General features: G+C 45.5%; 1 protein-coding gene across 4 annotated transcripts in view; it reads right to left on the reverse strand.

Moving 5' to 3' along the window:
* The window catches only part of XDH (xanthine dehydrogenase), an 89734-nt gene that overhangs the window by 44720 nt on the left and 26930 nt on the right, over nt 1-18084 (reverse strand). For 3 of the 4 annotated variants that reach the window (XM_069768385.1, XM_069768384.1, XM_069768383.1), the window contains 9 exons: nt 17937-18023; nt 16945-17086; nt 14153-14245; nt 13927-14078; nt 13481-13574; nt 9276-9385; nt 3532-3716; nt 2281-2455; nt 1328-1417 (listed from right to left, as the gene is read on the reverse strand). In XM_069768385.1, the coding sequence (XP_069624486.1) occupies nt 1328-1417; nt 2281-2455; nt 3532-3716; nt 9276-9385; nt 13481-13574; nt 13927-14078; nt 14153-14245; nt 16945-17086; nt 17937-18023 (1128 nt within the window). Of the gene's footprint in view, nt 1-1327; nt 1418-2280; nt 2456-3531; nt 3717-9275; nt 9386-13480; nt 13575-13926; nt 14079-14152; nt 14246-16944; nt 17087-17932; nt 18024-18084 lie in introns of those variants that run through there. The other variant, XM_069768386.1, reaches the window with a different exon arrangement.

Raw genomic sequence — 18084 nt, forward strand, 5'->3', positions numbered from 1 at the left:
CTCCTGTCTCGGTGCAATGTAATACATCGACGTTCACCCTGCCATCTACCATTTATATTCTGCTGATCGCTCTCTATTTTTGGGGCGTCCACCCCCAAAGCTCTGCCTTAATCGACTTATGCCTCTCATTTCTCTGTAGCATCCAGTACAGACCTGCAATCGTACGTGCCAACAATCCCAGATTTGCCAGCACCATACTGGTCGAGCTCAGGAGCTGTGTTATACAGCCGGCATCTGCCTGTAACAGCAGCGACTGGAGCCAGCATCGATTGCTGCTGCTGTTTAACCATTTAAATGCTGCTGTTCATCATCACTGACAGCGGCATTTAAATGGACTGGTTGCCGAAGTGTGCAGCCACTGGCTCCAATTGCCTCCCACCGGACATGATTATAGGGGCCCGATTAATTATCGTTACAACCAGGGTCTTCTGGGGACCCCCAGTTCTGCCATCTTGGCCTTACATAGGAGAATGTCAATTACACTATATACTGAAATACTGGCAGATTGGACCGAATTAGGTCAATTGCACGTTCAAGTCCCCTTAAAATAAAAAATGTAAAAAAAAAAGTTTGTAAACATAAATATTTATATTTTCTAAGTTTAAAAATAAAACAATGAAGAAAATAAATAAATACAGATATTTGGCATCAGTGAGTCCATAAGAGTCTGCTCTATCAAGATATACAATTAATTAACCCATAAAGCAAACGCCATGAAAAGGAAAAAAAAAAATTCTAATAGCCAAAATAGCTGATTTTCATTTTGCCAGACCTCTCTAAAAAATGCATTAAAAAGCAATCAAAAAGAAACAAACATCAGCGAAAAAATAAAAAGTCATCAGTTTCAGAAAATGGCGTCACAAACCGATTTTTTTTTCCCTTTATAAACATATTGTTTTTTTTCCACTAAATTTAAGAAAAAACTATATTCGTCTCACAAAAACACAATTTCTCATAAAAGCATATGTTGGCAGAAAAAAAAAAGTTATAAATGACAGTGCAAAAAAGGAGAACAGCCATCGCCCCAGAGGAGGAGACCAGACTAATCCCGCAGTAAGGTGAAAAATGAGGCATTATCTTGTGCATTGTAGAGATTATAATAATAATAATAATAATAATTTTTATTTATATAGCGCCAATTATTGTACAGACAATAATTGCAATGCTGCCACCAAGTGGACATATTAGTAATAGCATGTTCTTTTTTTTTCTGTAAATGCAATTATCCACAGGCTCTTATTTATATTAAAATGTTGTTTTTTTAATGTAATAAAAAAAATTTTTTAAAGGAATTTTTTTTAGCCAAGTTGAGTAAGGAACTAAATACCTGAAACAGCTGTACACCGGAGATCGGAGGCTTGTGAAACAGTTCGGTGGCGCTCTCGTATTCTGGGACGACAGTCTCACGGAAATTATTCTTAAGGAATGGTAATAAAAAAAATAATAATTGAGAATGACATATAACTCTGTAACTTTGTAATACATTTAATGTTACGATTTATAGACCACTCTGCTTCCTGCCGTTGAATACATATTATTATTATTATTATTATTATTATTATTATCCTGACCTGACTTGGTGCTTCTCACACAGCAGAAGGTTTGTTACAATGTATCGGAATAGGGAGTCCTTAAATTAACCCGAACAGACCGCTGGGTCAAATTGCTCTCCTTGGTTGTGGCTCTAACCTCAGCGATACATTGTAACAAAATGCAGCTGAGTAAGCAGGATCAAGTCAGGAGGGATTATTAACCTTAAATCTTAAAAAACTAACGTCTCTTCTACTATCAGCATAAAGAGATGTTGAAAATTCAGAGAAATTAATTGGGATTGTTATTTTAGAACAATAATCATTCCCTAATATAATCCTAATTTCGTAGTCTTGTATTTGCAAAACTTACAGCTACCTGTTGCCACCACTAGGGGGCAATCTGTCTATGCTTCTATTCATTTCAATAGGAGTATACAGTATTGTATACATATCGCCCCCTGGAGGCAGCGTCGGGCATTTCAGCTTTTTACAAGCACATTTAAGTAGAGAATAAGGGAACTGTGCTCTGTAAAAAATAAAAAAAAAAATCACTAGAATCTCACCAAGTATATCAGAAAAATTATTCAGAATTATTCATGCGGTTACTTAACAAGAATTTATATGGTTACATAGTTTCCCTTTAAATTCTTAATTTGGTGGATAATACCTATATGAAGAATTTCTTAATGTTGATAAAACATTATACATCAAAACAAGATCCAAGAAGATCCCAAGAGGAAGTTCTTACATTATCAACTAAATCCGCTGCCAGTTTCTTAAGAACCGTGAGATAAAACTTAAAGAAGAAGCTGGTAGTCAGGATCTGCCGAAATTCGACCATTCCCCCAGGAGCGCTGGGTGACAGCGACATCTCTGTGGCTAGAAGCCTGCAGGCGTCTTGTAGTAAGCGGTCGTCCCATTCTCTGTGTGGAGACAAAAAATGGGGAACAATGGGGAACAATGGGGTGCAGGCATCACAAGGCACCTATACACTAGTTAGTGTGCTGACACCTAGTGGCAAACCTGAAAACTACAGCTCCTAATGTTTTTACAATCATTTCTGAGCCGAAATTAGAAAGTTCTTAAAAAACTTTTTAAAATTTTACAGTCTTTAACAATTTCTCTGCTGCCAATTTTTCAGATTTTTTTAAGGCATGGTTTTAATAATCCACTTAAAGATACAGGATCCCTCTAGTCTAACATATCCACATTGAACAACATTTTTACATAAAACATTGATTAACTTAAGTTATCTGGTTAAAATTGGGGTCACGTTATGTCTTATACTGCAGTTACATCCAGAGCTGCAATCAGATTTTATTTATACGATCTTTTATTTTTTTTTATATATATATATTTTTTTCAAATGCAGCTTTAGCTGTGACTAGAGTAGAAGATAAGCTATGTGATTTATAAGAAACTAGTAGCCATTTTCTACTTAAAGATTTCCACAGTGAATTAAAGTTTTACATCTTGAATAACTTTACCAGGGACTTTATGTTTTCTAGTAATAATGCTGAGTTACTTTATGTCTTATACACTAGTTACCTCCAGAGCTGCAATCAAATTTTGCTCTTGGTGGCCATGTTACATGCAAATGGCATCCAGGAACATCATATAAGTTACCAGAATACATCACTTTCTGATTACCAGATTTTCAATGCAGCTTTGGGTCTGACTAGAGTAGAAGATAAGCCAAGTTATGTATGAGCACTTAAAGATACAGCGCCTCCATAAGATATGTCTGCAATTAAAAACATTCTTACATTGAATCTTGAGTAAGTTTTCCAGTTTCTTTTAATCATCTAGTAATAATTAGAATTTTTTCTCTTTACTTTTTTAAATTGATTGGAGGGATTTTCTGCATGTACATAGGCCGTTATCTGGGTTTCCAAAATGCATTGCACTTTAGTTGCCAGATTTTAAATGCAGCTTTGGGTGTGATTAGAGGATAAGTGAAGTCCTTTAAGAACAACTGGATCAGGTCACCGTGCGTTACCTCCCAGCTAACGATGAACATGTGTCTTTTGACATGATGGTGATGGGGGCCATTCCTCCATAACTCAGCTGGATTTTCTCCACCCGGTGACTTTCAGGCTGGAAAACAACCTTCATCCCGCTGGTGACGATGGCGATATCGTCCTCCCGTCGTGACGCTTGTTTGTAGGCAGAGAAATATTCCCACTGTCACAACAAGAAAGAGTTAACTGTCCCCGATTCTGTATCAATAAAGTGTCTATGTTCCACAATCAAGAATTCGTCATTGGCTGCTGCGCTCTGCATAGGCAATTACTGAGATGGCAAAGCTCTGTGAGCATTGTTATGTCAGTCACTGTCTATGCAGAGCGAATTAGAAAATGACAAACTAATCTCACCCACTGCACTGTGCCTAGGCAACAACTGACATGACTAAGCTCTGTGTGACTAAGTGAGCTTTGTTATGTCAGTCACTGTCTATGCAGAGCGCAGCAGACGATGACAAACTCATCCCACCCACTACACTGTGCATGGGCAATAACTGAGATGACAGTTATACTGTAGCTCTGGGTGACTAAGTGAGCGTTGTTATGTCAGTCACTGTCTATGCAGAGCGCAGCAGACGATGACAAACTCATCTCACCCACTGCACTGTGCATGGGCAATAACTGAGATGACAGTTATAGTTCTGTGTGACTAAGTGAGAGTTATGTCAGTCACTGTCTATGCAGAGCGCAGCAGAGGATGACAAACTCATCTCACCCACTGCACTGTGCATGGGCAATAACTGAGATGACAGTTATAGTTCTGTGTGACTAAGTGAGATTTGTTATGTCAGTCACTGTCTATGCAGAGCGCAGCAGAGGATGACAAACTCATCTCACCCACTGCACTGTGCATGGGCAATAACGGAGATGACAGTTATAGTTCTGTGTGACTAAGTGAGCTTTGTTATTTCAGTCACTGTCTATGCAGAGCGCATTAGAAGACGACAAACTAATCTCACCCACTGCACTGTGCCTAGGCAACAACTGACATGACTAAGCTCTGTGTGACTAAGTGAGCTTTGTTATGTCAGTCACTGTCTATGCAGAGCGCAGCAGAGGATGACAAACTCATCTCACCCACTGCACAGTCTGCATAGGCAGCAAGACTAATGAACCATGTGTCCCCGCCTCACCTCTCTCATGGAGTTTGGTGACATGGACAAGCGGGAGGTGCCACATTTATATTATATATATATCTCCTTTGCAAACATTACATTGTTACATACTTTGTTACAAGCCTTTTAAGGGTAAGAAATAGGGTTAAGACAAATTTTACTGCTAGGATTAAAAACGAAAGAAAAAATTCTATAACGGTGAATAACTTTTTATTTATTTTTAATTTATTTTGTATTTCAGCAAAAAAACAGGAACAAAACGAGAATCAAAAGGGCCATCTGTAATAATCTATATTAATACAAGTGCTTGGAGGAGAAGAGGATCAGTACTGGCCTGGTGGAAGAGACTTAGGTGGCGCCATCGGTCCACGGGTCAGAGGCGTAAAATACTTCCTGTGCTCCAGGGGCCGGCAGCCCACTCTACACAGGGGAGGTTTGCTACAATTGTATCCAGTCTGAGGACCCTCAGTGATACAATCCGTCTGATGTAACAATTATCAGGCGGGGAGCTAAGATATGAGGGGCTGTCTGCAGCCCCCCACACTGATTACCGGGGAACAGTTGTATCCAGTCTGAGGACCCTCAGTGATACAATCCGTCTGATGTAACAATTATCAGGCGGGGGAGCTGAGATATGAGGGGCTGTCTGCAGCCCCCCACACTCATTACCGGGGCACAGTTGTATCCAGTCTGAGGACCCTCAGTGATACAATCCGTCTGATGTAACAATTATCAGGCGGGGGAGCTGAGATATGAGGGGCTGTCTGCAGCCCCCCACACTCATTACCGGGGCACAGTTGTATCCAGTCTGAGGACCCTCAGTGATACAATCCGTCTGATGTAACAATTATCAGGCGGGGGAGCTGAGATATGAGGGGCTGTCTGCAGCCCCCCACACTCATTACCGGGGCACAGTTGTATCCAGTCTGAGGATCCTCAGTGATACAATCCGTCTGATGTAACAATTATCAGGCGGGGGAGCTGAGATATGAGGGGCTGTCTGCAGCCCCCCACACTCATTACCGGGGCACAGTTGTATCCAGTCTGAGGATCCTCAGTGATACAATCCGTCTGATGTAACAATTATCAGGGGGGGCTGAGATATGAGGGGCTGTCTGCAGCCCCCCACACTGATTACCGGGGCACAATTGTATCCAGTCTGAGGACCCTCAGTGATACAATCCGTCTGATGTAACAATTATCAGGCGGGGGGGCTGAGATATGAGGGGCTGTCTGCAGCCCCCCACACTCATTACCGGGGCACAGTTGTATCCAGTCTGAGGATCCTCAGTGATACAATCCGTCTGATGTAACAATTATCAGGCGGGGGAGCTGAGATATGAGGGGCTGTCTGCAGCCCCCCACACTCATTACCGGGGCACAGTTGTATCCAGTCTGAGGATCCTCAGTGATAGGGCCCCTTTCCACTTGTGTGAGAAAAAAACGGTCCGATTTAAGGACCGAAAAAACTGATGTAACGTCTGCGAGTGCCATACGAGTGCCATGCGAGTGTCATGCGATTTTTTTATCGCAAGATCCGTATGACATCCGTATTGCTGTCCGATTTTTACGCACGGGTCTCCTTTGAAAAGCAGGTAATTCAGCGCAGAGTACAGTAAAATCACACTGACAGGTTAGATTAGAGTAGATATATACACATAGAATAGGTATATATACATATATATATGTCAGGGAGACACCTATATATATATATATTTATATTTAATGCAACGCGAGACAGCTTTAAAGCTGGTAATTCAATTACTGGCTTTTGCTTTCTCCTTCCTAAACCCGACATGATATGAGACATGATTACATACAGTAAACCATCTCATATCACCATTTTTTTTGCATATTCCACACTACTAATGTCAGTAGTGTGTATCTGCAAAATTTGGCCGTTCTAGCTATTATATTCAAGGGTTAAATGGCGGAAAAAATTGGCGTGGGCTCCCGCACAATTTTCTCCGCCAGAGTAGTAAAGCCAGTGACAGAGGGCAGATATTAATAGCCTGGAGAGGGTCCACGGTTATTGGCCCCCCCCTGGCTAAAAACACCTGCCCCCAGCCACCCCAGAAAAGGCACATCTGGAAGATGCGTCTATTCTGGCACTTGGCCACTCTCTTCCCATTCCCGTGTAGCGGTGGGATATGGGGTAATGAAGGGTTAATGCCACCTTGCTATTGTAAGGTGACATTAAGCCTAATTAATAATGGAGAGGCGTCAATTATGACACCTATCCATTATTAATCCAATACTAGTAAAGGGTTAAAAAATTACAGAAACACATTATTAAAAATTATTTTAATGAAATAAAAACAAAGGTTGTTGTAATATTTTATTTAACGCCCAATCCAATCACTGAAGACCCTCGATCTGTAAATAAAAAAAACATAATAAACCAACAATATCCTTACCTTCCGAGGATCTGTAATGTCCAACTATGAAAATCCATTTGAAGGGGTTAAAATATTTTGCAGCCAGGAGTTCTGCTAATGCAGCGCTACTCCTCGCTGCAAAACCCCGGGGAATGAAGGTAAAGTAGGTCAATGACCTATATTTACCTGCATTTGCGGTGAGGCGCCCTCTGCTGGCTGTTCATAGATCGTGGGAACTTTCCTAGAAAGAAACTTTCCTAGAGAGTGGCCAAGTGCCAGAATAGGCGCATCTTCCAGATGTGCCTTTTCTGGGGTGGCTGGGGGCAGATGTTTTTAGCCAGGGGGGGGGCAATAACCATGGACCCTCTCCAGGCTATTAATATCTGCCCTCAGTCACTGGCTTTACTACTCTGGCGGAGAAAATTGTGCGGGAGCCCACGCCAATTTTTTCCGCCATTTAACCCTTAAATATAATAGCTAGAACGGCCAAATTTTGCATATACACACTACTGACATTAGTAGTGTGGAATATGCAAAAAAAATGGTGATATGAAATGGTTTACTGTATGTAACCAGGTCTCATATCATGTCGGGTTTGTGAAGGAGAAAGCAAAAGCCGGGAATTGAATTACCAGCTTTAAAGCTATCTCGCGCTGCATTAAATATAAATATATATATATATAGGTGTCTCCCTGACATATATATATGTATATATACCTATTCTATGTGTATATATCTACTCTCATCTAACCTGTCAGTGTGATTTTACTGTACTCTGCGCTGAATTGCCGGCTTTTCTAAGGACACGGGTGCGTAAAAATCGGAGAGCACTCGCATGGTGCGAGTGCTGTGCGTTTTTTCTCTCGCACCCATTGACTTACATTGGCGAGTCTCGTCCGAGAATCTCAGCAATACGCAGCATGCTGCGATTTTTTTCTCAGCCGACACAGATTTTTCTCAGTCCGATTTCGGCTGGGAAAAAAAATCGCAAATGGAATGTCACCTATTGAAAAACATTGGTCCGAGTGCAATCCGATTTTTTATCGGATTGCACTCGTCCGTTTTTCTCACAAGTGGAAAGGGGCCCATACAATCCGTCTGATGTAACAATTATCAGGGGGGGGAAGCTGAGATATGAGGGGCTGTCTGCAGCCCCCCACACTGATTACCAGGGAACAGTTTTATCCAGTCTGAGGATCCTCAGTGATACAATCCATCTGATGTAACAATTATCAGGCGGGGGAGCTGAGATATGAGGGGCTGTCTGCAGCCCCCCACACTGATTACTGGGGCACAATTGTATCCAGTCTGAGGATCCTCAGTGTTAGGCCGGGGACACACACAACGTATAAAAAAACGGTCCGTTTTTGACGGACGAGAATCGCACAAATGTTACCAAAACAGTGATCCGTGTGCAGTGCGAGGATGCGATTTTCTCGCATTAAATGATCCGTGTGACATCCGTGTGACATCCGTATGGCATCCGTATGGTGAGATTTTCTCACACACTTGCAAAATGAGCAAATAATGGCTGAGCCTTTCCTGTCACCTGCCCAATGCCTGAGAATTTCTCGCAAGTCACACTGCTGGTCCGTGTGCTGTGCGATTTTTTTCTCACCCCCATAGACTTTCATTGGCGATTCTCGGCCGAGATACGCTGACAATCGCAGCATGCTGCGATTTCACTCGGATCCTGAATACGGCCGAGAAAATATCGGATGATGGGAGCTGCCCCATAGATTAACATTGGGACGAGTGCTATGCGATTTTTTATCGCCTTGCACTCGTCCGTATTACGGTCTAGTGTGACCCCGGCCTTACAATCCGTCTGATGTAACAATTATCGGGGGGGGGGGGGGAGCTGAGATATGAGGGGCTGTCTACAGCCCCCCACACTGATTACCGGGGCGTTCCTGTGAGGAAGGATCAGGGTTCGGACTTTTTAGTGAATATTTCTATTGACCTTACAATAACAATTTCGTAGTATTTGTTTTTATAATATCTAATTGTGTTGTTCCTCTGTTATTCCTCCTGGAAATGTATAAATCACGTTAATCAGTCCTTATACGATCCGATCACTACTGACTCTGTATAGAAGCTACCGAAGTCAATTCACTGCTACATTTCCAGTAGGAATAACAGAGGATCACACAATAGTTTGGCAGAAACATGGACAGATCCTCTTTACAGTCGTTTCTTCATGAAGGCTAAATTGACACTAATCACCTTTTTGGAGAAGGGAATCTCGACAGACAGGAGAATTTCTTGTGGCTTTAATATAGTTTTCCTGTATCCGGTGAAGAAATTCTCGTCCATCTGCACGGTCCGCTCCTTTCCTGTAAAACGATTTGTGGACGGTCAGGTAACGCTGGAGGCATCTGATCAGATGTGTAATAAAGAGAAGTTGTCCCCTGTCTGCAGGGTCCGACCACCAGGAACCGCACTGATCGGCAGAAGGGAACAGAGCAGCACTAAGGGCATATTCCTGACAGGGGCTGCTGAAAAAAGCCCAGAGCAGCACTTGGTAGCCACATAGGGAATGAATGGACGGTCAGGCATAGGCACCACTGCTCCGTCCTAATGGGGCTGATAGAAATCGGACTCGTGTTTTACATATTGCTTCATTCACGGGTGCATCCAATGATCTCCATAATAAGATAATATGAAGTGAGCTCCCCCTAGTGGTGGCTGCAGACAGAACATTATCATGTATCTCTGTATACAGGGAGCTCCCCCTAGTGGTGGCTGCAGACAGAACATTATCATGTATCTCTGTATACAGGGAGCTCCCCCTAGTGGTGGCTGCAGACAGAACATTATCATGTATCTCTGTATACAGGGAGCTCCCCCTAGTGGTGGCTGCAGACAGAACATTATCATGTATCTCTGTATACAAGGAGCTTCCCCTAGTGGTGACTGCAGACAGAATCTTATCATGTATCTCTGTATACAGGGAGCTCCCCCTAGTGGTGGCTGCAGACAGAACATTATCATGTATCTCTGTATACAGGGAGCTCCCCCTAGTGGTGACTGCAGACAGAACATTATCATGTATTATCTCTGTATACAGGGAGCTCCCCCTAGTGGTGGCTGCAGACAGAACATTATCATGTATCTCTGTATACAGGGAGCTCCCCCTAGTGGTGGCTGCAGACAGAATCTTATCATGTATCTCTGTATACAGCGAGCTCCCCCTAGTGGTGACTGCAGACAGGATCTTATCATGTATCTCTGTATACAGGGAGCTCCCCCTAGTGGTGACTGCAGACAGGATCTTATCATGTATCTCTGTATGCAGGGAGCTCCCCCTAGTGGTGGCTGCAGACAGGATCTTATCATGTATCTCTGTATACAGGGAGCTCCCCCTAGTGGTGACTGCAGACAGGATCTTATCATGTATCTCTGTATGCAGGGAGCTCCCCCTAGTGGTGGCTGCAGACAGAATCTTATCATGTATCTCTGTATACAGCGAGCTCCCCCTAGTGGTGACTGCAGACAGGATCTTATCATGTATCTCTGTATACAGGGAGCTCCCCCTAGTGGTGGCTGCAGACAGAATCTTATCATGTATCTCTGTATACAAGGAGCTCCCCTAGTGGTGGCTGCAGACAGAACATTATCATGTATCTCTGTATACAGGGAGCTCCCCCTAGTGGTGACTGCAGACAGAACATTATCATGTATTATCTCTGTATACAGGGAGCTCCCCCTAGTGGTGGCTGCAGACAGAACATTATCATGTATCTCTGTATACAGGGAGCTCCCCCTAGTGGTGGCTGCAGACAGAACATTATCATGTATCTCTGTATACAGGGAGCTCCCCCTAGTGGTGGCTGCAGACAGAACATTATCATGTATCTCTGTATACAGGGAGCTCCCCCTAGTGGTGGCTGCAGACAGAATCTTATCATGTATCTCTGTATACAGGGAGCTCCCCCTAGTGGTGGCTGCAGACAGAACATTATCATGTATCTCTGTATACAGGGAGCTCCCCCTAGTGGTGACTGCAGACAGAACATTATCATGTATTATCTCTGTATACAGGGAGCTCCCCCTAGTGGTGGCTGCAGACAGAACATTATCATGTATCTCTGTATACAGGGAGCTCCCACTAGTGGTGGCTGCAGACAGAACATTATCATGTATCTCTGTATACAGGGAGCTCCCCCTAGTGGTGACTGCAGACAGAACATTATCATGTATCTCTGTATACAGGGAGCTCCCCCTAGTGGTGACTGCAGACAGAACATTATCATGTATCTCTGTATACAGGGAGCTCCCCCTAGTGGTGGCTGCAGACAGAACATTATCATGTATCTCTGTATACAGGGAGCTCCCCCTAGTGGTGACTGCAGACAGAACATTATCATGTATCTCTGTATACAGGGAGCTCCCCCTAGTGGTGGCTGCAGACAGAACATTATCATGTATCTCTGTATACAGGGAGCTCCCCCTAGTGGTGGCTGCAGACAGGATCTTATCATGTATCTCTATATACAGGGAGCTCCCCCTAGTGGTGGCTGCAGACAGAATCTTATCATGTATCTCTATATACAGCGAGCTCCCCCTAGTGGTGACTGCAGACAGGATCTTATCATGTATCTCTGTATACAGAGAGCTCCCCCTAGTGGTGACTGCAGACAGGATCTTATCATGTATCTCTGTATACAGGGAGCTCCCCCTAGTGGTGGCTGCAGACAGGATCTTATCATGTATCTCTGTATACAGGGAGCTCCCCCTAGTGGTGGCTGCAGACAGAATCTTATCATGTATCTCTGTATACAAGGAGCTCCCCTAGTGGTGGCTGCAGACAGAACATTATCATGTATCTCTGTATACAGGGAGCTCCCCCTAGTGGTGACTGCAGACAGAACATTATCATGTATTATCTCTGTATACAGGGAGCTCCCCCTAGTGGTGGCTGCAGACAGAACATTATCATGTATCTCTGTATACAGGGAGCTCCCCCTAGTGGTGGCTGCAGACAGAACATTATCATGTATCTCTGTATACAGGGAGCTCCCCCTAGTGGTGGCTGCAGACAGAACATTATCATGTATCTTTGTATACAGGGAGCTCCCCCTAGTGGTGACTGCAGACAGAACATTATCATGTATTATCTCTGTATACAGGGAGCTCCCCCTAGTGGTGGCTGCAGACAGAACATTATCATGTATCTCTGTATACAGGGAGCTCCCCCTAGTGGTGACTGCAGACAGAACATTATCATGTATCTCTGTATACAGGGAGCTCCCCCTAGTGGTGACTGCAGACAGAACATTATCATGTATCTCTGTATACAGGGAGCTCCCCCTAGTGGTGACTGCAGACAGAACATTATCATGTATCTCTGTATACAGGGAGCTCCCCCTAGTGGTGGCTGCAGACAGAACATTATCATGTATCTCTGTATACAGGGAGCTCCCCCTAGTGGTGACTGCAGACAGAACATTATCATGTATCTCTGTATACAGGGAGCTCCCCCTAGTGGTGACTGCAGACAGGATCTTATCATGTATCTCTGTATACAGGGAGCTCCCCCTAGTGGTGGCTGCAGACAGAATCTTATCATGTATCTCTGTATACAGGGAGCTCCCTCTAGTGGTGGCTGCAGACAGGATCTTATCATGTATCTTTGCATACAGGGAGCTCCCCCTAGTGGCGGCTGCAGACAGAATCTTATCATGTATCTCTGTATACAGGGAGCTCCCCCTAGTGGTGACTGCAGACAGGATTTTATCATGTATCTCTGTATACAGGGAGCTCCCCCTAGTGGTGGCTGCAGACAGGATGTTATCATGTATCTCTGTATACAGGGAGCTCCCCCTAGTGGTGGCTGCAGACAGGATCTTATCATGTATCTCTGTATACAGGGAGCTCCCCCTAGTGGTGACTGCAGACAGGATCTTATCATGTATCTCTGTATACAGGGAGCTCCCCCTAGTGGTGGATGCAGACAGAATCGTATCATGTATCTCTGTATACGGGGAGCTCCCCCTAGTGGTGGCTGCAGACAGGATCTTATCATGTATCTCTGTATACAGGGAGCTCCCCCTAGTGGTGGCTGCAGACAGGATCTTATCATGTATCTCTGTATAGAGGGAGCTCCCTCTAGTGGTGGCTGCAGACAGGATCTTATCATGTATCTCTGTATACAGGGAGCTCCCCCTAGTGGTTACTGCAGAGTATATTATCATGTATCTCTGTATACAGGGAGCTCCCCCTAGTGGTGACTGTAGAGAGTTCTTGTAGATTATACTAAATTTCATCATCTTGTGATTGTAGGGGGCTTCAATTCTAGTTGGACCCCTAAGCCCCCCGTGCTCATAGCACCCCCTGTGTCATATTAGAACAGTGCAATGTAAATGGTTTTGTAGCCATACTGTTATCCCCGCTGCTCTGAGACCATAAATAAGGGATCTTTTTCTTACCTTCGGAGATTATATGCAGTTTGCTGCCACTTGCCATAAAGACTGGATTCAGGTCAGATATGGGACTGGCCGTCATGATATTTCCACCAATGGCCTGGAAGAGTAGGAGATAGCGTTTATAGACACAGTATTAATATACACTCATATACATACAGTGGCTTTACGCCATATGTATAGGTTGCCGTTTCTTCCAAATCATGGTCACTGAGGGGGTCCAAGAGCCCATGTATGAAAAATGGCAACCGAATACTGTAGGGGAAATTGCATTGGGATCTATCTATGTGTGTATACTCAGCCAGTCTACTAGGGATGAGCTGAGAGGTGCCAAGTAGAAGCTGGCAGATTTCTGAATGCAGCTCTGGTTGTGAATGGAGAATATCTGACTATGTTTTTGAAAGTCCAATCAAATGATATTGGGGGATACACATTCAGGGGTTCGTACTTACAGCAACATTACGGATCTGTTGTCCTGCAAACCACCTCAGCTGCTCCAGCACCGCCCGGAACACTTCTGTCTTATACGGGGGATGGTCTGATACCGCTTTGCCGAGGACGTCACCAAGGGTGGTCAAACTGCAGGCAGCGCCAAATCGGATCCCTATGAATGGATGATTGACGGAATGATACAGGCACAACCATAGGATCAGCCGATCGCTGATTTCCGCACCTCACCTTCTTCAGTCTGCTCAACTGCATTCAATTCTGCAACCGAACTCGGGGCGATGATGACCGGGTACAACATGTTCTTAAATTTCATTTCAATACCTACAAAATGACAATGAGGGATAAGGAATCTTAAAAAAAAACAAAGTCTACATCAATTATATAAGGACTAGCTATTGAACCCGTTCTACGCCCGGGTGGCGAGCATTTAAATTGGTATATGGTCTCCATCCTGGTATGTGCTGCTCCATCCTGCGTCCCCATCCTGTCATGTGCTGCTCCCATCCTGCGTCACCATCCTGTCATGTGCTGCTCCATCCTGCGCCCCATCCTGTCATGTGCTGCTCCCATCCTGCGCCCCCGTTCTGTCATGTGCTGCTCCCATCCTGCGCCTCCATTCTGTCATTTGCTGCTCCCATCCTGTCATGTGCTGCTCCCATCCTGTCATGTGCTGTTCCCATCCTGCGCCCCCATCCTGTCATGTGCTGCTCCATCCTGCGCCCCCCGTTCTGTCATGTGCTGCTCCATCCTGCATCCCCATCCTGTCATGTGCTGCTCCATCCTGCGCCCCCATCCTGTCATGTGCTGCTCCATTCTGCGCCCCCCGTTCTGTCATGTGCTGCTCCATCCTGCATCCCCATCCTGTCATGTGCTGCTCCCATCCTGCGCCCCCGTTCTGTCATGTGCTGCTCCCATCCTGCGCCTCCATTCTGTCATTTGCTGCTCCCATCCTGTCATGTGCTGCTCCCATCCTGCGCCCCCGTTCTGTCATGTGCTGCTCCCATCCTGCGCCCCCATTCTGTCATGTGCTGCTCCCATCCTGCGCCTCCATTCTGTCATTTGCTGCTCCCATCCTGTCATGTGCTGCTCCCATCCTGCGCCCCTGTTCTGTCATGTGCTGCTCCCATCCTGCGCCCCCGTTCTGTCATGTGCTGCTCCCATCCTGCGCCTCCATTCTGTCATTTGCTGCTCCCATCCTGTCATGTGCTGCTCCCATCCTGCTCCCCCCGTTCTGTCATGTGCTGCTCCCATCCTGCGCCCCCGTTCTGTCATGTGCTGCTCCCATCCTGCGCCCCCGTTCTGTCATGTGCTGCTCCCATCCTGCGCCCCCCGTTCTGTCATGTGCTGCTCCCATCCTGCGCCCCCGTTCTGTCATTTGCTGCTCCCATCCTGTCATGTGCTGCTCCCATCCTGCGCCCCCGTTCTGCCATGTGCTGCTGCCATCCTGCACCCCCGTTCTGTCATGTGCTGCTCCCATCCTGCGCCCCCGTTCTGTCATGTGCTGCTCCCATCCTGCGGCACCGTTCTTTAATTTGCTGCTCCCATCCATATGCCCCATACGCTGCTCCATAAGATGCTCCATAGTATATGCCCCGTATCAGGTGGCGTAAGTAACAAATAGCTGTGGCATGAAGTGCCACAGCCTCATGCCACAGCAATTTGTTACTTGTGCCACCTGATTCCTTTCCGCCGCCATTTTCTTGGTCCTCCTGCTGGCAGAATCTGCGCCTGCGCAGTCCGCGCTTTCCGGCGCCATTTTCTTGAAGACACACCTGCAGTGTGTCTTCAAGAAAATGGCGCCGGCAGTGTGTCTTCAAGAAAATGGCGCCGGAAAGCGCGGACTGCGCAGGCGCCGATTCCAGCAGCAGGACCAAGGAAAGGAATCAGGTGGCGTAAATAACAAATTGCTGTGGCATGAAGTGCCACAGCTTCATGCCACAGCAATTTGTTACTTACGCCATTCCTTTCCGCCCATTTTCTTCGTCCTCCTGCTGCCGGAATCGGCGCCTGCGCAGTCCGCGCTTTCTGGCGCCATTTTCTTGAAGACACACCTGCAGTGGAGCCGGAGTGTCTTCAAGAAAATGGCGCCGGAAAGTGCGGACTGCGCAGGCGCCGATTCCGGCAGCAGGAATCGGCGCCTGCGCAGTCCGCGCTTTCCGGCGTCATTTTCTTGAAGACACACCTGCAGTGGAGCCGGAGTGTGTCTTCAAGAAAATGGCGCCGGAAAGCGCGGACTGCGCAGGCGCCGATTCCTGCTGCCGGAATCGGCGCCTGCGCATCCGCGCTTTCTGGTGCCATTTTCTTGAAGACACACCTGCAGTGGAGCCGGAGTGTGTCTTCAAGAAAATGGCGCCGGAAAGCGCGGACTGCGCAGGCGCCAATTCCGGCAGCAGGAATCGGCGCCTGCGCAGTCCGCGCTTTCCGGCGCCATTTTCTTGAAGACACACTCCGGCTCCCCTGCCTGTGACTGGCCAGAGGGCGGCGCCGGCGCGCATTAAGCGCGTCATCGCGCCCTCTGAACTGTCACAGCAGAGGAGCCGGGAGACGGAGCCGCACGCAGCGCTGGGACGGGGAAAGGTGAATATACTTACCCTCCTGGCGGTCCCTGACTCTCCGGTGGAGATCGCGGTATGCGTTCAGTGCTTACGCATACCGCGATCTCCTGGGAGCGTTACTCTGTGGGGGCCAGACTGCGCCGGCGCTTGCGCCTGCGCAGTCTATAAAGGCTTCGGACAGAGTGACGCTCCCAGCGTTATATTATAGATGCAAGACAAAAGCCGACCTGCTGACAGTCTCTAGGGCTTACAGTTACTCAGGATCAGTACAGGATCAGTAATCTAATTAATATACTAACGACACAATTTTACCCTAGGAGGAGTATTTTTTGCATTCATTTTTGTCCCCAGTAAAAAATGATGACTTTAACAACTTCTCTGAGAACATAACACGTCTTCCTATCTCAGACTGATTTGCAGCGGTTCCTTATATACCTATATTGAGCGCTTCCTCTCACTCCTCACCTACTTCTGTGTTCCCCACCACAAGTTTAGCATTAGGATACTGAGCCTTTAGATTCAGTAGCTCTTTGAGGTTGGAGGGCTGATACCAGGTGACATCTTCCCCTTTAAATACCATCTGCTTTGGAGATGCACCCCCATATAACTGTAAAGAGAACATATATGAGAACAGCTCGTCGTTGCAGTGGTGCAGCTTATTAGGCACATAGGCCCCGATTCATCATTGCTTTTCCTTCACTTTCCAGGGGTAATTTGCGCTTTTTTAGGGGCTTCAGTATTTGTGAAGTATTTTTAAGTTCTCTTTTCTTTTTTAAGTCTCTTTTTTTATTTTACTTTGCTAATCCGGATGTTTAAGAAGCTTTATGAAATGCGCCTATTACTAAATGTTGCATTTTTTTTTTTACATATTTCACTCTTTACTTTCTCTTCTTTTCCAGATAAGTTTTCAATTTGACACATTTTTAGACAAGTAAGAGACTTTATAAAAGTTCTTTTTAACCTTTGCTGCTGAAAAGTCACAAAAATTGGTTAAAGATAAAAACAAAAAAAGCAATTTTGATATTGTGCTAAATCGATGAACCGCTTGCCCCATTTTGAAAAATTTGGCACAAAAACCATCAGTGAGTATAAAAATGAAAAGTGACTTCAAGAAATTGCAAATGATGAATCGGGGCCATATTACGCACGGTAGAGGCCCATGGCTGGAATACGCTCATGTGCAATGGTTGCAGATTAGCAGATGATTTGTGGTACAATTTATAGATTATCAAACCTCAGATTGAGCAGATCAAATTGTGAAGGGAGGAATAGGATAAGGGACAGCAGCAGACCACAAATTTACTCTAAGCATCTAGTGTCAGTAAGCTGCTGCAAAGCCGAGGAAGGAAGTATGAAAGGCAAGTATCTCCAAGGTGAGTACATAATTATGCTATGATATTTAATATGTCACTATGTAGAAAAAAGTGAGAAACTTGTAGCACAGGTGGTGAACCTGCCAGTAACTCTGGAGGGAAGATCGGTTCTTGTGTTGGATCCAAGGGTCTGAAGTCGGATGGGTCAATCAAAACAGAAGATGACGGCGTCTATAAGGAATACAAGAAGCAGCTGTAGGTCCCATCTCTACAATACATTCTCTGCCCACTA

This window comes from Ranitomeya imitator, chromosome 5 (assembly GCF_032444005.1).
Source record: "Ranitomeya imitator isolate aRanImi1 chromosome 5, aRanImi1.pri, whole genome shotgun sequence".
Lineage (NCBI taxonomy): Eukaryota > Metazoa > Chordata > Amphibia > Anura > Dendrobatidae > Ranitomeya > Ranitomeya imitator.